At 57.8% G+C, this 17,491-nt stretch overlaps 7 protein-coding genes across 7 annotated transcripts in view; 5 read left to right on the top strand and 2 right to left on the bottom strand.

The window, feature by feature from the left end:
- The window catches only part of PUNSTDRAFT_58013 (uncharacterized protein), a gene marked incomplete at both ends in the record, with an annotated part of 2,683 nt that extends 1,371 nt beyond the window's left edge, over window positions 1–1,312 (top strand). The window contains 2 exons of the mRNA XM_007378195.1: window positions 84–1,167; window positions 1,234–1,312. Of these exons, the coding sequence (XP_007378257.1) occupies window positions 84–1,167; window positions 1,234–1,312 (1,163 nt within the window). The remainder of the gene's footprint in view (window positions 1–83; window positions 1,168–1,233) is intronic.
- A 2,552-nt stretch (window positions 1,313–3,864) lies between these two features.
- Window positions 3,865–5,327, top strand: PUNSTDRAFT_129027 (uncharacterized protein; the record flags this gene model as incomplete). Its single annotated transcript, XM_007378194.1, has 2 exons — window positions 3,865–5,190; window positions 5,250–5,327. 2 exons carry the CDS (start codon window positions 3,865–3,867, stop codon window positions 5,325–5,327), a joined length of 1,404 nt encoding a protein of 467 aa, XP_007378256.1.
- Window positions 5,328–7,408: 2,081 nt separating this feature from the next.
- On the top strand, window positions 7,409–8,953 carry PUNSTDRAFT_129026 (uncharacterized protein; the record flags this gene model as incomplete). Its single annotated transcript, XM_007378193.1, has 1 exon — window positions 7,409–8,953. One exon carries the CDS (start codon window positions 7,409–7,411, stop codon window positions 8,951–8,953), a length of 1,545 nt encoding a protein of 514 aa, XP_007378255.1.
- Window positions 8,954–9,459: 506 nt separating this feature from the next.
- On the bottom strand, window positions 9,460–12,230 carry PUNSTDRAFT_123419 (Pkinase-domain-containing protein; the record flags this gene model as incomplete). Its single annotated transcript, XM_007378192.1, has 10 exons — window positions 9,460–10,336; window positions 10,430–10,506; window positions 10,568–10,698; window positions 10,772–10,894; window positions 10,968–11,033; window positions 11,087–11,166; window positions 11,221–11,334; window positions 11,389–11,500; window positions 11,565–11,761; window positions 12,087–12,230. 10 exons carry the CDS (start codon window positions 12,228–12,230, stop codon window positions 9,653–9,655), a joined length of 1,728 nt encoding a protein of 575 aa, XP_007378254.1. The 3' UTR covers window positions 9,460–9,652.
- A 580-nt stretch (window positions 12,231–12,810) lies between these two features.
- PUNSTDRAFT_109585 (class I glutamine amidotransferase-like protein) lies at window positions 12,811–13,819 on the top strand (the record flags this gene model as incomplete). The annotated part of the gene is made up of 4 exons (XM_007378191.1): window positions 12,811–13,012; window positions 13,080–13,199; window positions 13,445–13,620; window positions 13,685–13,819. The coding sequence occupies 4 exons, from the start codon at window positions 12,811–12,813 to the stop codon at window positions 13,817–13,819; spliced, it is 633 nt and encodes a 210-aa protein (XP_007378253.1).
- A 1,194-nt stretch (window positions 13,820–15,013) lies between these two features.
- Window positions 15,014–16,361, top strand: PUNSTDRAFT_139913 (rab-type small GTP-binding protein). Its single transcript, XM_007378190.1, has 6 exons — window positions 15,014–15,180; window positions 15,246–15,267; window positions 15,327–15,457; window positions 15,516–15,624; window positions 15,707–15,914; window positions 15,997–16,361. Exons 1-6 carry the CDS (start codon window positions 15,148–15,150, stop codon window positions 16,124–16,126), a joined length of 633 nt encoding a protein of 210 aa, XP_007378252.1. The 5' UTR covers window positions 15,014–15,147; the 3' UTR covers window positions 16,127–16,361.
- Window positions 16,362–16,439: 78 nt separating this feature from the next.
- The window catches only part of PUNSTDRAFT_123417 (uncharacterized protein), a 4,051-nt gene continuing 2,999 nt past the window's right edge, over window positions 16,440–17,491 (bottom strand). The window contains exon 6 of the mRNA XM_007378189.1: window positions 16,440–17,415. Within this exon, the coding sequence (XP_007378251.1) occupies window positions 16,621–17,415 (795 nt within the window). The 3' untranslated portion in view covers window positions 16,440–16,620. The remainder of the gene's footprint in view (window positions 17,416–17,491) is intronic.

Genomic DNA, 17,491 nt, shown 5'->3' with positions numbered 1-17,491 from the left:
CCCCCCCCCCCCCCCCCCCCCCCTCTCTCTCTCGTTCGTTACTTACCGATTAACCCACCTCTTTTTTTTGTTTGCCTTGGTAGACCTCGACATCCACGACCTCCCGCCGCACGAGAACATCGGCTGGCTGTCCGCCTGCGCCCCGACCTCGCCCGCGCGCGCGCTCGCCACGCCCTTCCCGCCCTCGTCCGAGTCGTACGAGACCTCGTTCCCGGACCTGTCCGCGCCGAACCGGACCCGGACCTTCGTCCGCTCGCACCTCGCCGCGATGGACCCGTGCACGCACCCGTCCCTCTTCACCTCCCACGGCCAGTTCCTCTCGCACCACGCCGGGCCCGGGCTCGAGAGCCCGCCGCTGGTCCCGCAGTTCTCGTACTCGACGAGCGCGGCGCACGCCGATCTCAGGCCGGCCGGCGTCGGGGGCTGGGTGGAGGACGTGGAGGGCGATCTGGGGTGGGAGGAGAAGGAGAGGAGGGACGAGGAGGAGGCGGGGAGGGGCGGGGAGAGGAGGGCGGGGAAGCTGTTGTGGAGGGGGAGCAATACGGGGATATGGTGCGGGGGGGATCATCGGTGGTGGGAGGCGCAGCGCGAGCGGTTGGTGATGATGGCAGAGGAGGGGGAGGGCGTCGTGAGCCTCATGGTCGCCAACTCGTCTTCCTCCGAGGGAGAAGGACAAGGACAAGGGTGGCGTGGAGAGGGCCAGGGGTGGCACGTGGTCGAGGTGGAACGGCGCGCGCTCCGGGACGCGCTCCTCGACGTCCACTTTGCGGGCGGGCCGATGCAGTGCGCGGAGGAGGTGTGTCCGGTGTTGGAAGACATGTTCGACTGGCGGGAGAATATGGACACGCGCGAGGCGGGGAGGTACAAGTACGTGATGGACGTCGACGGCAACGGCTGGTCCTCGCGCTTCAAGCGCCTCATCACCTCCCACGCGGTCGTGCTCAAGGCGACGGTCTACCCCGAGTGGTTCTCGCGCCGGATCCAGCCGTGGGTCCACTTCGTGCCGGTGAAGAACGACTACTCGGACGTGATGGACATCATGGCGTTCTTTACCGGGTACGGGGGAGGGGAGGATAACGATCATCTGGCGAGGAAGATCGCGGAGGCGGGGAGGGAGTGGAGTCGGACGATGTGGCGGAAGGAGGATTTGACGGCGTACATGTTCCGGTCGGTTTCGATTTCAACCTCGTTATACGTGCGAGACAGGGAGCTGATATGTGGTATCACACACAGGATGTTGCTCGAGTACGCGCGCTTGATGAGCCTGGACCGCGACCAGATGGACTTCCAGGACATCGAGGACCAGTGGTGACGGCCGGACCCCCCCCCCCAAAGCACCTCCAACGAGATGTTGTTTCCCCGCTCAGGTTTCCCCCATTTATCGTCCTTTATCTCAACGCATGTTTTCGTTGCATCTCGTTTTCGTGATCTCCCCCCGATTTCTCTCTCGGTTTTCTTTCTTTCGACGGTCTACCTATCTACCCACCACCGTACGTGGTCGCGGATCTGGGACTCGGTCCCGATCTGGAAGGGGTGGTTTGGGGTCCCTCGTTCGATAGCATGTAAGATGCATATATCGTGTACAGCAGTGAGAGGTTGGCAAAATTGCATATATAGACAAGCCAAAAACGATCGGCAGCGTGCACCTGCACTGTTCGTGAGCCTCGGCAGTCTTTTACGGTTTTTCTTCCTTGGTCGTCGCAACTCGTGGTCCAAGTCTCTACGGTGTCTCGCGCACGCATCATAAGCGCATATGACCCGTGTATAAAGAATCAATCAACCTCGTAGACAAGACGTCCGACAATTATAGAGTGATAGCAATAACCTGTCCTACTGGCACTGGATGCATGAAAGGTCTGGGAGGACGCCGCTCAGCAGTCCGGGTCGCAGACCACGAGGCACTTCGTGCCGGGGACGCAGTTGCTGCGGAGGAGTAGCATCGTCAATCAACTCGGATCCGGCGTGGATACAACCGCGGAACGGCGACTTACAACGTCGAGCAGCACGGGAGATCACGCGCTTCAGAGTTGGGCATGGCCTGGACTGCGACGAGACTATAGGACGAAGAGGAGAGGAGTTGAGTCCTGATTCGCGCGGACAGTCGTGGGTGGTGCACGACGAAGGACACCTACCCAGAGAAAAGCGCGAGCACGGCGATGACCAACTTCTTGCTGAACATGGTTCTTTGTGTTTTGGAAGTCAGGGATTGTGGCGAGTTCGCTGGAGGGTCCTCGGCGGCGCAGACGACCCTTTATATATCCGAGTCGGACGTACACCATACGAGTCTCGGGTCGTCCGTCCGTCCATTGCAAATAGGCATCGAGAGTCCAGCACGAAAAAATGATACGCTGGAATGATCCCTGACGCGTTCAGGCACTGCGTCAGCGGTTGCGGTTGCGGGAGACGCGGGGCGCGAACTTCAGAACAGAAACAGCGACCGACGCCGGACTGCGTATTGAAATCATGAGTCAACTCCAGAGAATGGAGGGACGTAAACGCACTCGGGGATATCAGGCGCACGGAGACGGCTAAAGGTTATTAGTTTGTCGCAGCAACAGAGCGGCAGGTCATCCGCTCGCGACAGCCAAAGGGGTACGGACAGCATAATCCGGGACGCAGGGCCCGCAGTCGACGAGGCTTGACCCCTTGACGTAGCATCACTGCATGGGCAGTAGTCCCATGAGATGAAGCGCATCGCTGTCCGCCCAAGGAACGCCATTTTCCATGACAGACCGACCTGGGTACAAGGTGCCGGCCTGCAAAGCCCGTGGTTCGAGGGACCAGCGCTCTCCCTCAGAACCCACGTTCGTCCCGTGGAATGCGCGCTAAGGATAAAATCCAGGCGTAATATCCGTTTGCGCCATTGAGTGTTCCGCATCATGACATACATTGGCAAATCACGCGCGCCCGACGCGCTCCGGAGCGCTCGGCAGGCGGTGTGTGCGCAGCGAGAATGGACGTGTCATGGCCATGGCCTCGAAGCCCAGAGTTTGCGAGAGAACGGGTCCATCAAAGACGTGAAACAGGCTAAGATGCGCATGCGAGCGTTCAAAACCGCTTTGAAAGGACTTTGCTACTGCCAGCGATACATTGCCGACGGGAACGGAAAATATACCATTTGAGGATCTCCCCTGGAGCGATGCGTATAGAGAAGGGCAGAGGTTTCCCAGCTTGTCCTCGCAGTCAGAGCAGGTGCTGTACCATGCATGTGCAGCATGTCCTCGGGCAAGTCCTGGACGCCAGCTGGGTCGATCCCGTTGATGCACGCGTGATCGTGGTTCAGGCTTTCCCCACGGTTCCCATCCTCCGTTCCTCGACAACCGCACACACTCCTTGGACGACAGCCCTGAAGAACCAGATAGTCTAACGATAGCTGCCTTAATCCCCTTGTCGTGATAGGAACCTCCTGATTCAAGTTCAGTCCGGCGCGTTCAACATGGACAACCTCGTAGATATGTGGGCAATCAATGGAATATCCTCGTGAATTGCTCAACCCATAGCCATGTATACAGTACAACCCACCATGCATCATGCTCCCCTTCCCCATTCTATTTGCGTGAGGAGGACACCCCAGAACTTCTTGCGGCTTTCTCAGCCGAGCATATGCAGCGCTTTAGAAGTCTCGAGCTGGAATCCAAGGAACTCAAGCAGAAACTGGAGCGTGTACACGAGGCAATGTTCGATCTCCGCGCCCAACATAATGCCTCCTTGCCCGTTAGCAGATTGCCTAACGAAATCCTCTCGAAGATAATGGTTCTCACGCTGAGAAACAACAGGAATATCGACCTTCCATTTTTGAGCGGGAAGTCGGAATGGCCCCTAGCCTGCTCCCAAGTTTGCGTGCTTTGGCGCCAGGTAGCCTTCATGACTTCCAAACTCTGGAACCTTATCGACCTGCGGAAACCAAAACTCGCATTAGCGTTGTGCAAACGCTTCCCGAAAACCGAACTTCGCGTCACATACGTGTCCCGCAATCTTGCCGATTTCGAGACTCTAGAACGGATCATCCTCCGATACCCCTCTCGCATCTCCGTACTCCACGTCAAAGGGATAAAACCGAAAATCGATACGTTCATGAGTCAGTTCCAGACTTGCGCGCCCGCCCTCACGATACTTCACTTGACCCGAGATACAACTGTACCTTGGGATGCTGCACATCAAAATTCCTTCTTCGAATGCCTAACCGGCGTCGATTGCTCGAAATTGCGTTACCTCTGTATGAGAGGTTTCTCCTCCCATTCACTCTGGATATCCAGGTGGCTACGGTCGCTCGAACTGCGAGATCTAGAGATCTCTCAAATGCACGAGAGCGACGACGAGCCTCTTGACGACGTACTCGATGCCCTTGAGGCCTTACCTTTCCTTGAGCGGTTATGCTTGAGTAGAGGCGGTTCATATGAACTTTTGACTGCGCCGTCAGTGCGTTCCTCCCGCAAGGTGCACTTGTGCCGCCTTCGTGAGCTCGATCTGGCAGGACCTACTCGCAGTTGCGCCTCTCTCCTAAAGCATTTGAAGATCGCGGACTCGGCCAAACTCGAGGTGAAATGCTGGTCGGAATGCTCAGCCTATTTTGCCGACATTTGGCAAGAAACCCAACCATACTGTCTCGGGCCTGTCGTCGCACTCGATATGCACATCAGCGACGTCTCCCTGTGCTCTACTGGTCGGGCACGACGCGGCGGCCCCACTCTCGTGTTGGCGCTCGATGGTGCGTCGCCTGAGGAAGGTGATTCGATCTTACAGCAACTGGGTTCTTGTCAACTCTTGAGCTCCAATGCGACCATATTCGCACTGAACAAACGGGAAGGCACGTTGCGCCCACGGTCCTTGTCTTCTTTGCAAAATATTCTCGCCAACGCCGAGGGCCTCCAACATCTCTCTCTGAAAGGTTTGGGCGCTGCCGAATACGCTTTTCGAGCGTTGCACAACCTTCACGCCGCCGGCGACGGCTCTCATATTGCACTCCCGAACCTCGCCACGCTGCGAATCATCGACGCGGAACATTCCTCGGGGCAGCTGTGGTTCGGTCTCTGTTGCGCGGAGCTGATCCGGAGGCACGCTTTTGCGCTGCGACACGGAAAGGCCCCGTTGCAGAACGTGAAGATAGCACACTGCTCCGGTTTGGATAGGACGGCGTTGGGGTTGCTGGAGGAGCTGGCGACGAAGGTCGTCGTGGATCCATCACCGGACGTGAGCACCTCGGTTGCTTGAGTTGCATGCCCGATTTTCAGCGCTCATCTCCCTTGTAGGACGATGATTCTGACACGTCTGACAACGTATCTATCCGTTCCGATTACGCCGACGGGGATATGGAGCAGTCGGATTAGTTGCTGATTCTGGTGTACATTCTTCGTCTAGCGACACCTCTTGCTATCATGGGGATTCAGACCTTGTTCCAAAGGTACTTCATGCAAGAAACAATATTCACATGCAGGCTTTATGATCACGGAACGACAAGTAATAAGGTAATAAAGCGAGCTACTCAGACGGCCCGCCTGCGCTGATACTGAGAGCACTTGCGAGAGTAAGAAGTTTTCGAAGGCACCGCTCGCTGACCGTCGACACCTCGTAACCGTCGCGGCAGGTCTCTGCGCGGCAGATAGGAATCAGCATCAATTCGTTCGCATAACATCGCGAGTGGACAACTCACTGATGCGGCATTCGCCCTTGTAGCAGCTCACTTCGTCCACCTGCGGGATCGCGCTGCAGTCCCTCCCACCGTCCAACAGGCGCGTATCAGCGGAGGTCGTGTACGTGAGCTGTCGCCGTTTCGCGCTGCTCTGCGCCACGCCACGCCGCACAGCGCCGCTGTAGACACTTTCTTATCTCGCTTTACCGGCGCCAGTGTGCTCGAGCCAGCGCTCAACCGCGGAATCGCGACTTTTGGCCGGGAGTGACGCGTGCCATCACTCCTACGTGATCGTGTGACGAGAGCCACGACCACCGTTACCTAACACCTAACTTACCTACGGTTGGAATATTGACGCTGCATTGCAAACGAGAAGCGCTCTCCTTTGTCGAATAAGATTCATCAAATTCTACAAAGAAGACTCGACGGCCAGAGTCATGCCTGAAATCCAGCAAAGGTGAGACCCAACCCCGTACGCGTTGCGCAACCGTGTCTGACGGTTATGATTTCGACGGTTTCACGTGGGGGTATAGCGCGCATCGATGCGCGCAGGTTCCGACTCCCAGGTTTTTAACCAATTATGATCACGAATTGCCATTGGGCCCGCCCACGCATCTTTGCCAATGGACAGCTCTCTTCAGAAAGCAGTTACCAGTTGTACTGTACCCAGAATGTGTACTGTGCATCCACCCCTAATGCAACGCTCCCTCAAATCACCTCAAAATTGTCCAAAACTTTGGTAGTAGATAGCCAGGATGCTATAGATATGTTATCCAGCGTCTCAAATATTTTGGTTGAGCCTCAACTCTGCCAGCGAGATGCCGGCGAGACGAAGTGAGCACCAGCCAAAGTTGCGAGATCATCACACGCGGTCACGATTTGCCGAGGTGCCGAACTAGGACAGGCTGCAGCGCAACGCAGGGCTCAAGCGGCTCAGGCCAATCAACGCAGGCGGAGTTTGAACTCATCCGTCACGCCAACACCCTTTGTGTTGAACATCCTCCTACAGCAGCATTACTACAGCAATCACAAATCGGGATGGCGTAGCAAATAGGATACAATGTATTGAGTACTACCAAATATTTCCATAAATTTTGCGTTACCGATCCGGCGAAGCGAAGCCGTGGAGTACTCGCGACATGTTGCATCAACTCACTCGAGCAGTCCTAATGTTTTTCTGTAGCCCGAACCAAGCCTCGCTCCTACTTCATCTCTTACATACAGTATTTATAGATGTTTGAGAGCACATTTTTTTTTCCGAGACGAGCAGCTGAGCAGGAAAGGAACGGGAGAGGGATTTGTGTCGATGTTGCATTAGGGGGCGATGTTGCATTAGGGGTGGATGCACAGTACATAGCGCGTTCGGATGATATCTTGCTGCCAGATGTTTGAAGCCGGATACAACAAAAGTCTCGCCGGAGCGAAGCGAGGCGGGGCTTGTACGGTTTACAACCGTGTGAAAAAACGGGCTCGGACGCGAGTGGGCAAAAAACGGCGAAGTCGTGAACCAGCACAGCCATAGTCACGAAAAGATCACGTTTTGGCAGAGGTCACAACTGGGTCACAGCTTACCACGACCGAACTGTTAACCAACTCCAACCCTCCGCAAGCTTCGGGGGAGTCGGAAACCCCTCAAGCGCGTTTTCTGGCGATTCGTGGTCACGGGGTCCTTTCTATCTGGATTCTGAAGATCGATATGCACTTCTCGAAGCGTTCTCGTCTGAGCGGAGGCGTCAACTCGAAGAGCTCGAACGCGTATGTGAACGTGCGCAGAAGGCCATGTTCGATTTGCGTACCCAGCATAACGCCTCGCAGCCCGTCAATCGACTCCCTCGCGAGATCCTCTCCCATATCATGTTGCTCAGCCAGGACAACCTCGACATTACGACTTGGGGCACATGGACGATATCCGAATGGTCGCCGCCGTGCTCTCAAGTTTGCGCATTTTGGAGAAGCGTGGCGCTGGGCACCTCGAAACTGTGGAACACTCTGGACGTGGGCCGACCGAAGCTCGCCCTGGCTCTATGCGAACGTTTCCCTACTATACCCCTCCATGTCGTATACGACGTCACGGACGAGATTGTCCGCCGTCCTTCAAGCGAAGCTGTCCTAAAACGCATCGCACTTCACCACCCTTCCCGCATCTCTTCGCTATGGTTGAGTGCGCCGTACGATGTCCTTCTATCAACATTGCAGCAATTTCAGACATACGCACCCGTTCTGAGATCTCTCAAGCTCGGCATATCAGACCTCGATGACCTCGAAGACGATCAACTGAGGGAGCTTGTCGATTGCCTACAGGATACCCGTATGCCGAGCCTTCGCTCCTTTTGCCTGGAGAGTATTGCACCCTTCTTGCCATGGACCTCACGATGGCTTAGGACGCTTAACTTGAGGTATCTTGATCTGAATTACGAGCTCACACAAGAGATGCCCTCGACTGTTCTGGATGACGTCCTCGACACGCTTGAAGCACTTCCTCTCCTCGAGTTACTCTCCTTAGGGGCCAACCTGCCCAAGGTGCTCGCATCCTCTACCTCTGCTGCCCCTGTACGCGAGGTCCACCTACCCGCGTTACGTCAAGTTACCCTAGCGGGTACATGTCAGGAATTAGTGTCCTTTCTCCGACACCTCCGATTTGATCAAATCAGGATCAGGTCTTTCGAACTTGTCTGTTACGAAGTGGAGAGTATGGACTGCCTTGCGGACCTGTGGAACTTGGCAAAGCCTCACTGCCCCCCGGGCCAAGTCGAGCTTGTGACCGGCATTCCCGCAGCCTCGATCTTGTTGATCTCCGCAACCCTCTGTAAAGTAGCTTCCATCAGGTTTCCAAAGCTGCTTTCGACCGCGATCGACGATATATTCAAGAATCTGAGCACGCTATGTCTTCCGCACCTGAATCCCTATCTGATGATTCTGAAAGGCGGCCAGGAACACGTACCGTCCGCAGACGCATTGCACGCGATTCTGCGTCATTGCACGAAGGTGCGGGACCTGGATCTGATGGGCGTAGAGATGGTCACCGCTTTCTTCAACGCTTTACACCGCCATCGGACGCAAGCCATGGGGGAACCATTGCCGAGACTCATCAGCCTGCACATTATGGACGCCGTGCATTCCTCCGAATTTCCCTGGTTCGGTCGATGTCGGGCCGAGCTGGCGATTCGACGCGAGTCCAGCCTGAAGCGCAACGGCCGAGCATCCTTGAAAGTGCTTACCTTGCGACGGTGTTATGGGTTGGATCAGACGGAGCTCGATTTGCTCAGAGATGTCGTACCAAAGCTGATGACCACGGACGTTCAGACCGTCCAGACCTCGCAGTGAGTCGTCCTTTTTTCTGAGCCGAGAATGTCGGTCGCTCATCCTTATGTATCCTCGCCCAGAACACTGGAAATGGCGGAGCTCTTTCCTGGCATGTCAAGCCGCAGTCGCATGTCCTGAGACCAGTCCGGATCAATTCGCTCCACCAGCGATCGCAAGTGGAGCATTCTCCGTGGTCGTGGTCGAAAATCGTCAAGCGACTTCTGGCTCATGTCGAGGGACAAGGCCCGACGTGTCCCAGATCCCTGGCCATTTCTGGCTCTGTGGCAGATGCACAGCGTCTCAGTCAGATCAGCTTTTGGGCGGACAAACAGCACTCGAAGGGTGTGAAGCGCCCATGTGTATAATTTTCCGCCACATCTATCAGGCATGGTGTGCATGGCTTGTGAGCTCGGGCGGTCGACGGTACACGTTGATATTTGTGACTAGGGTGTGATGTGGGTTCCGAATCCGGCGAGCTGCGGTAGCCTATGTAGTGTGCCAGCCAGCATACGCGCGGCGGAAGTAGAAGGAACAGGGTTTATTATGCTGTCTAGCAGCTGGACGAATGTATCTTACCGCGTTGCTACATATCATACAAACCAAACGGCACACAGCGCTGAACAGCACCAAAGCCCACAGGATAGCATAAACAAGAATACCTATATCACCCCTCAACGTCTAGGGCAAGCAGAAGTCGGAGATCGATATCCGTCCCCTCGTTCATGAATGTATGCGCAAATGCTTCGCGAGCCGACTCCACAATCCCTCATGCACAGCGAGCCCGCTCGCGTCAGCCTCTTCCTCTCCGTGGTGAAACGTCCCGGGTATATGCAGGTACTCGTCCTCCGTTTGCTTGTGCAGCCGCTCGCGCTTGTCCGTGACCTCGATCGGCGTCGACACGTCCTCCTTCCCCATCTCGTGCAGCGCCGGCGGCGCGTCCTCCGCCTGCTCGTGCTTCAGCGCGTGCGCCTCCGGCCGCGACGCGCCCACGTTCATGTCCCGCGCCCGAACGCCCGCCTCTCGTTGTTGTCGGTCCTGAGGGGGCGAGTTCGACGGACCGGGCTGCGGCGGCGTGCTCCGGAGCACCTCGCTCGTGTCCCCGTCCTCCTCGGGCGGCAGCACGTTTACGTGCTCGTTCGAGCCCGGGTCGTCCGGCACTTTATGCGCCTGCCCTTCGTCGTCGTCGTCGTCGTCGTCCTCATCGCCGGCGCCGCCGCGCCACCCGCCGCTGGCCTCGCTCGCGGTGCTGCTCATGCTCGACTGGCTCGCGCGCCGGGAGAGCGTGCTCATGCGCTGCACGGCGCGCACGGAGCCGATGACCTGGCGCCACTTGGACTTGGCGTCGAAATTCTCGCGCAGGCCGGGGAGGTCTTCTTCGGACGAGGGTTCGTACGTCGTGAGCCACTGGACACGAGAAGGAGGGTGATGTCAGTACAAGAGAGAGAGAGAGAGGGAGAGAAGAGAGAATTGGAAGAGGATTGAGCGAAAAGCGCCCACCGGGTCATTGTATGCTTCCGCGGCCGTGGGCCGGTTGGACGGGTCGGCTTGCAGCAAGCGCCTGATAAACGCTTTCGCTGCACAGAGCACGATTGGGTAAACCTCCGTGTTGGCGGCAAGGCTTGGAAGGAAACGCACCTTGATCAGAGATGTTCTTCCAATATCGGTCGTGAAACTCGATCTTGGCCTCCGTCGTCTCGCGCACGAGGTCCTTCACGTCTTCGGATCGGAAGGGGGAGTAGCCGCACAGCAACACGTAGGTGATAATGCTGGAAAAAACCGTCGACGTCAGAGCGAAATCGCGACGACATTCGGACGGACGGGGAAGGGAACATGACTCACCCTGTTGTCCAGACGTCGACGGGCTTTCCGTGCCCAGCCTTGTTCAGTACTTCGGGTGCGACGTAACCGAAGCTTCCGGCGAGAGAATGCAGTTGCTCGTCGGTGGAGTGCAGGTGCTTGGCGCTGCAGAGCAAAGAAAGGACGTGTGTTCAGACAGGGTGCGGCGGCCCAAGGGCGAGGGGGTGGCGAAACGCACATGCCAAAGTCTGCGATGACGATGTCCGAATCCGGGTCTGGCGTGCGGTAGAGGATGTTCTCCGGTCTGAGGGAAGCTCAGCAACGGGATCATGACTAGGTTATGGGGCGCTCGCGTACTTCAGGTCGCGATGGACGATATCGTGGTCGTGCAGGTACTTGACGCCGGATAGGATGGAGCGCACCACGTGCACAGCGTCCTAACGTTGTTGCCGTCAACAAAAACGCAGACAGGCGGTGAAGACGTGTGTTACCTTCTCGGTGAACTTTCCTTTCTGACATATCCGGTCGAACAGCTCTCCGCCCGTCGCCAGTTCGAAGGAAAGGTAGTACTTCGACCGCGACTCGAACCATTCGTAGAATTTCACCTGCAAAAGGGTCGATGAGCTCGAAACCCGGGACCTTCCTGACAAAAGACGCACGATGTTCGGGTGATCCAACCCTTTCAACACCTCCATCTCACCCCATACGCTCGCCTCATTCCCCTTCACCTTTTTCTTCGGTATGACCTTCAGCGCGACATCCTTCGTGAGCCTATCGATATCATCGTGCCGTATTAGACCCGAATCCACGTCTAAAAACGGATGGGTTATGTTACCCCGATGGCTTGCCCGGCGATTCATTGAAGTATCCCGCGGAGACGCCGGACGTCGCGGATGACCCTGAAGCGCTAGAGTGCGTGCTGAGGTTCGACGAAGAGGATGCGCTGGATTCGGTGGGCAGAGCAGGCGGGGATATGGCGGCACCGTACTGCGCGACGCGGGCTTGTTCGGGAGGGACGTGCCAGGTCGCTCGCTGCGGTACAAGAGCAGAGTCAGCTTCGGTTCAGGCGGAGCACCCCCTTGCTTCGTTCGTGGAGGAATGCACCCGAAGTCCTCGAGGAGCCCATGGGCGGCGGGAGGTGGCGCAATCCGAGCTTGTCTCCAGTCATCCTCGTTCCTCGGAACCCAGGAACTGGACATGTCCGGAAAACGGCAGTGCCACGTCTATAGCTCAGGAATATGCCTGCCCGTGCAGCAGCTTCTCCCCGCAAGCACAACGTCATCACAAGAGCAATGATATATTCGTGTGCCCCGATCGTGACCCCCGCTCAATCGCATATAGGCTCCTCGCGACTCACCATCACTTTGCCAAACGTCCCTTCTCCCAGCTTCGCGTGTATCTCATAGTTCCTCTTCTTCACGAACGAGGGCGGTTGCGGTAACAGCGCCTCCTTGATCGACAAGTGCGACTTGTTCTTGCCGCCCGAGAGTAGGTTGTGCATTGTCGGGGAGTAGGTGAAGGCCGGCCAGCGACCGTAGCGGCAGTTCAACGTTTCAGCAACAGGCACGATATACGATAATTATCTGACAAGCAGGGGGTTTACGAGTTTGTCCCGGAGTATGTAAACGTCGAGTGACGGCGGAGGTGGTGGTGGAGGGGACGTGTAGCCCGGGATTAGACCCGCTCTCGCTCTTTCACCTGCTCTTTTCTCGTCCTGATGTCACTACTCACTGCGGTCCGTGTTCCACCCCCGGTGCCTGCCCGGCGCTCCTGGGGCGATGCTGCAGCAGTGCACGCCCCTGAGAACGCCAATAGAAGACGTTTTCCAGTTCATATCTTGCCTTAGAAACGGCGAACAGCATCATATTCGCCCTTGAGCTTGGCGCCCAACGCGCTCTAAACGTGAACCTGGGCTGGAAGTACCTCGGGATGCTTGGAGTATGTTCTTGACGGTGACGTTATCGGAAAGCAAAGCTCCCGGCCATTCGGGCATCAGCGTTTGATCTCCCGGAGCAGTCGGTGCTGTCTGTATCGCTCTAAGCAGTCGTCTCGTACAATACTTGGGCTTTCGTGCGTCCGCCATGGCGAAGAGGCCGCGTATCTTGATCTACGGCGCGACGGACGGTTACCGGCACGACAGCATCTTGACCGCCGTCGAAGCGCTCAAGCAATCGGCGAGTGACATCGACGTCGACGTCGACGCTACGGAAGACAAAGGCTGGTTCCGCGACGATGTTCTCTCTCGGTACGACGCGGTCGTGTTCTTGAGCACCATCGGCGAAGGTACGGATACGCTATGTACCACATCTGAGCGCACTGCGGTGGACCGATATCTGACATCGTCCGGCAGTTCTTGACGACGCGGGCAAGGGCGCGCTACGCATGTATTTCGACGGAGGCGGCAACTTCGTCGGCGTCCGTTGCGCCTCGGCTTCTCTCTGCCAGGACGAGTTCTTCCTCGACCGAGTGGGTCGGTTACGTCGGGTTTTTTTTTTTTTGGGGGGGGTTGGTTGGTTGGTTGGTTGGTTGGACGAGTTTGGTGTCTCGACGCTGACGTTGCGAGTCGCTCAGGCGCCTTCTTCGACTACCATCCAGACCCCCAGAACGCTGCAAGTCACGCTTCCTTCTGGCGCTCCTATCTCGTTACGGCAAGCTCAGCGACGGGACTCTTCGGACTGTGTAGGTGATCGAGGTCGCCGATCCGTCGCATCCGAGCACGAAGCGCCTCCCCCCGACGCTGGGCCGTGTTCGACGAGGTCTACAACTTCCGCTCGGACCCGCGCGCGCCCGGAGCGTCCGTGGTCCTGACGGTCGACGAGTCCACATACGTGGACGAAGGGACGAGGCGTTTCGACCGTGGATCACCGCATCCAATCGCTTGCACCCCGGAGGTACGAGAGACGAACGACCGCGTGCGAAGCATAACTGAGAAAAGTCGTGTTAGCGACGAACGAGAGCGGACGGCCGGGTTGCAGCTTCTACACGGCGCTGGGGCATACCGAAGAGATCTGGCACGACGAGCGGTTTCTCTCGCACGTCCTCGGAGGAATTGTCTGGTCGATTGAACGAACCGCTGGCCACGGGATGTAGCGAGATCCGGCCTTTGCTGAGTGAACCTTGTTCATATGCCACTCCTCACGCTGTCGCTCTCAGCATCTTTTGTTCCCAGTCTAATCTTCGTTGTCATACGGTATGAGTCTATATATATACTGTTAGCGTTGCTCACTGCGAATGATGGGGTGCTTGAACTATGACCGGGAGCGCCTGCGAGGAAGATAAGGAAATGGATATAAAACCGAAGGGTGATCCCGCCTTGCTTGCAGGCGTTTTGTCAACCCGGCGCCGCTATATACACCGTCCCTCCTTTCGCCGGGCTTCTCTATCGTGATGATTCGCCGGTCGTCTGCACTGCTCTTGAGCATCACGCTCATCCTCTGTTACTCGTACGATGCGCGTCTTATGATTATTTGCCTGTCGTGCTGACTTGCAACCGATGCGGGGGGGAGTAGATTGACGAGCGTACAAGGTGCACCGAGCCCCAGCGGGATAAGCCCTGAACCTCTGCAGGCCATCTGTTGCTCCCAAGTGTGAGTCGTTCCCCTTCCGCGGCCTCAGACTCGCGTCGAGATGACTGACTCGGAGGCGGTGATCAAAAAGAACCAACTGTGGGACGAACGGATCGGTGTGCCATTGCAGCCCGGATTGTTGAACCTGAAGTATGCTGGATGGGAGCCAATCTTGTTCGAATCTATCCACGCGTAGAACTTGGTGTCAGCATTTCAACTCGCTGGTGTACTACCTTACCTGCTCAAACCCCCCTGTCCTTTCGGGTGGATCTCATTACCGTATACGTATATTCGCTTGAGATGCACGCTAGTCGTTGCCGCTTCAGAGTGTAACTTGTTGGCAGCCTATCGCTTTGGGTGAATTGGGTTTCATGACCGGGGCGGCCGTTTGGACCGTTGCTTGGTACCAGAGATAGATTCCCAGTGTGGCGGAAGGGCAGTACATAGTCGTTGCGAACAAGAGATGCCTCCGCGCGCCGGGGATGTATGGGATGCCAGAGTACATATTGCGCCGCAGTGTCAGTCATCACTGAACGTATACATCCGTAATAAATGGATCTTACATGGCGACGGTATAATACGGTGGCAAGTTTGCAGATCACCTCTCGCGTAGGGAGGGGGTTTCGATGGGAATAGGGGCGTTTCCCTCCCGGACCACGCGGTCAAGGCAGGCACCGGCGCACCGCCCGGCCACATTGGCGCCATATACCTCAGCACTCGACGGTGACGCTCCAATTACACCAACCCTCTAGCGCTCGTCGTATCTCTCTCGTGCTACCCTCCTCCTGTCCTAATCCTATAGACACCTTCCCTCTTTGTTTCTTGTCTCTAGTGTAACGACAGTCAACCAAGATGCCCCCGCCTCATTACGACTTCCTCATCAAGGTGTGCCGCAGTTGCTGGTTTCGGGGCGAACAGAGAGCTTGAATTGACATTCCTACGTCTGTTAGCTCCTGCTGATCGGTGACTCCGGTTGGTAACTGCGTTCTGGAGCGTCCGAACGTGCGGAACTGACGCCTCATTGTTTCCAGGCGTTGGCAAGTCGTGCCTGCTGCTCCGGTTCTGCGACGACGCTTGGACGCCGTCCTTCATCACGACCATCGGCATCGACTTCAAGATTCGCACCATTGAGCTCGACGGGAAGCGTATCAAGCTCCAGATAGTGCGTACATCGTGCCCTCGCCTTCCCCCTTGTGGCGCTCTGAGATACCGGGGCGCAGTGGGATACCGCCGGACAAGAACGCTTCCGGACGATCACGACCGCGTACTACCGCGGCGCCATGGGCATCCTGCTCGTGTATGATGTCACCGACGAGCGCTCCTTCAACAGTGCGTAACAGACCGCCCTGATAACCGTGTTCCCCTCCTTCCCCTCCTGACCGCCTTCACACTCCTCTTCGTCTTCTTCCAGACATCCGAACGTGGCACGCCAATATCGAGCAGCACGCTTCGGAAGGCGTCAACAAGATCCTCATCGGCAACAAGTGTGACTGGTCGGACAAGCGGGCCGTGACTGAGGAGCAGGGCAAGGCCCTCGCCGACGAGCTCGGCATCAAGTTTATGGAGACCTCCGCAAAGGTGAACGAGGGCGTCGAGGAGGCCTTCTTCTTGCTGGCAAGGTACATACATACGCACTCCGTCCTCTCTACAGTTTTCACAAACGCTGACCGAAAAAAAAAAAACACCCGCATTCGCCCGCAGAGACATCAAGACCCGCCTTATCGATTCGCAAGCCGACGCCGCCGGCGCGCAGGGCGGCGCGTCAGGTGCGGACGGCTCCGTGCGCGTCAACCAGCCCTCGCAGGCGACCACAGCAGGCGGTTGCTGCTAGACTCGTTTGCAGTCTTCCATCCGGAAGCGAGGAGGAAGGAGGGCATATAGCAGACGGCAGTACGAAACCCCCTCGCAATATTTCTTGTATGAGAGACAAAAGAGAAGCTCTTTTTCCTAGCCTGACTTTTGTTGTCTGTCCACACCCACTCCGACCTCTCCCCCATACCTAGGATATCCACCCCCCTGTACTATACCACGCAGACGCGGAATCCGATTCTTCTCTTCACCTTTTCATCTCTTCGTAGTCTCTGTGTGTGGCTCGGTCCAAGGCCCGACATTACAAGACAGCGATCGCTTGCATTGAATAAGGGCTGTAAGAGTACACGACGGCCTTTCATACAGGGTTTGGACTTTGCATACGGGAAGTCATGGGGGGTATCAGAGTGTTTCCGTTCCGACAGTCGACAAGAACATATATGCAGCTTGCGCTCGCGAGCCCATGGATACTTTTCTGGCGCGATCACGGGCGCCCACGGCATCCTCCCTCTCCCCTCAGCGCAACCCCTCCCCGCTCCTCCGTTCGCCGTCACCGTCGTCGCCCATGTACGCCGAGATATAGTCAAACTCGCTCGACGCGGTCGACATCGGCCGCTGCTCCTCCGCCGCCGCGCCGGGGCGGCGCGGGTACGGCAGCGACTCGCGCGACTGCGCCGCCCCTTCCTCCTGCTGCAGCTGCGACAGCGTCGGGTTCGGGTTCGGGTTCGGCGACGGACCGCGCTGGGGGTACGGCGAGCTCGGCAGCGGCCGCTTCTTGAACGCGAGCGGCGCCACGTCCGCCGGCCCTGCTCCGCCGCCGCCCAGCACGGGGCTGCCGCCCGCGCCGCCGACGAGGCTCCCCTGGGACGCGTTGCGGCTCGCCTGCTGCCGCTGCCGGAACGCGGCGGCGGAGATCTTGCCGTTCGCGGACGAGGCGGGCGGCGGCGGGAGCGTCTTGGGCAAGGCCAGCGACGTCGAGGACCCGTTGCGCGGGTACTCGGGCGGGGTGCTGTACGGCGTGTTCCCCCCGCCCATGGTCGAGGACGACGTGTTGCTGCCGAAGGACGGGCGCGGGAGGCTGATGTTCGGCGGGGGCGGGTATGGCCCACGCTGCTGCTGGGGCGGGGGCGGGTTCGACGTCCCGGACGGGCTGCGAGGGGACGTTGGCGACGACGATTCCTGCGACGGGCGCCCCTCGGGCTCCCTGTTGTGCAGCCGCATGCCCTCCGTACCGGGCGACGGGCGCGGCGAAACGGACCGCCCGGCCGCGAACGGGGCGGCGGGCGGCGCGAGCGGGGCGGGCGCGGACGGCTCGGTCGGCGAGGAGAACATGAGCGCGTCGAGCTCGTCGGCTGACCTCGCGCGCGGCGGCGGCGTTGAGCGACGC

The sequence above is a fragment of the Punctularia strigosozonata genome (genome assembly GCF_000264995.1).
Source record: "Punctularia strigosozonata HHB-11173 SS5 unplaced genomic scaffold PUNSTscaffold_1, whole genome shotgun sequence".
NCBI lineage: Eukaryota > Fungi > Basidiomycota > Agaricomycetes > Corticiales > Punctulariaceae > Punctularia > Punctularia strigosozonata.
The sequence above is the reverse complement of the archived record's forward strand: the minus strand, read 5'-3'. Positions and strand labels throughout refer to the sequence as shown.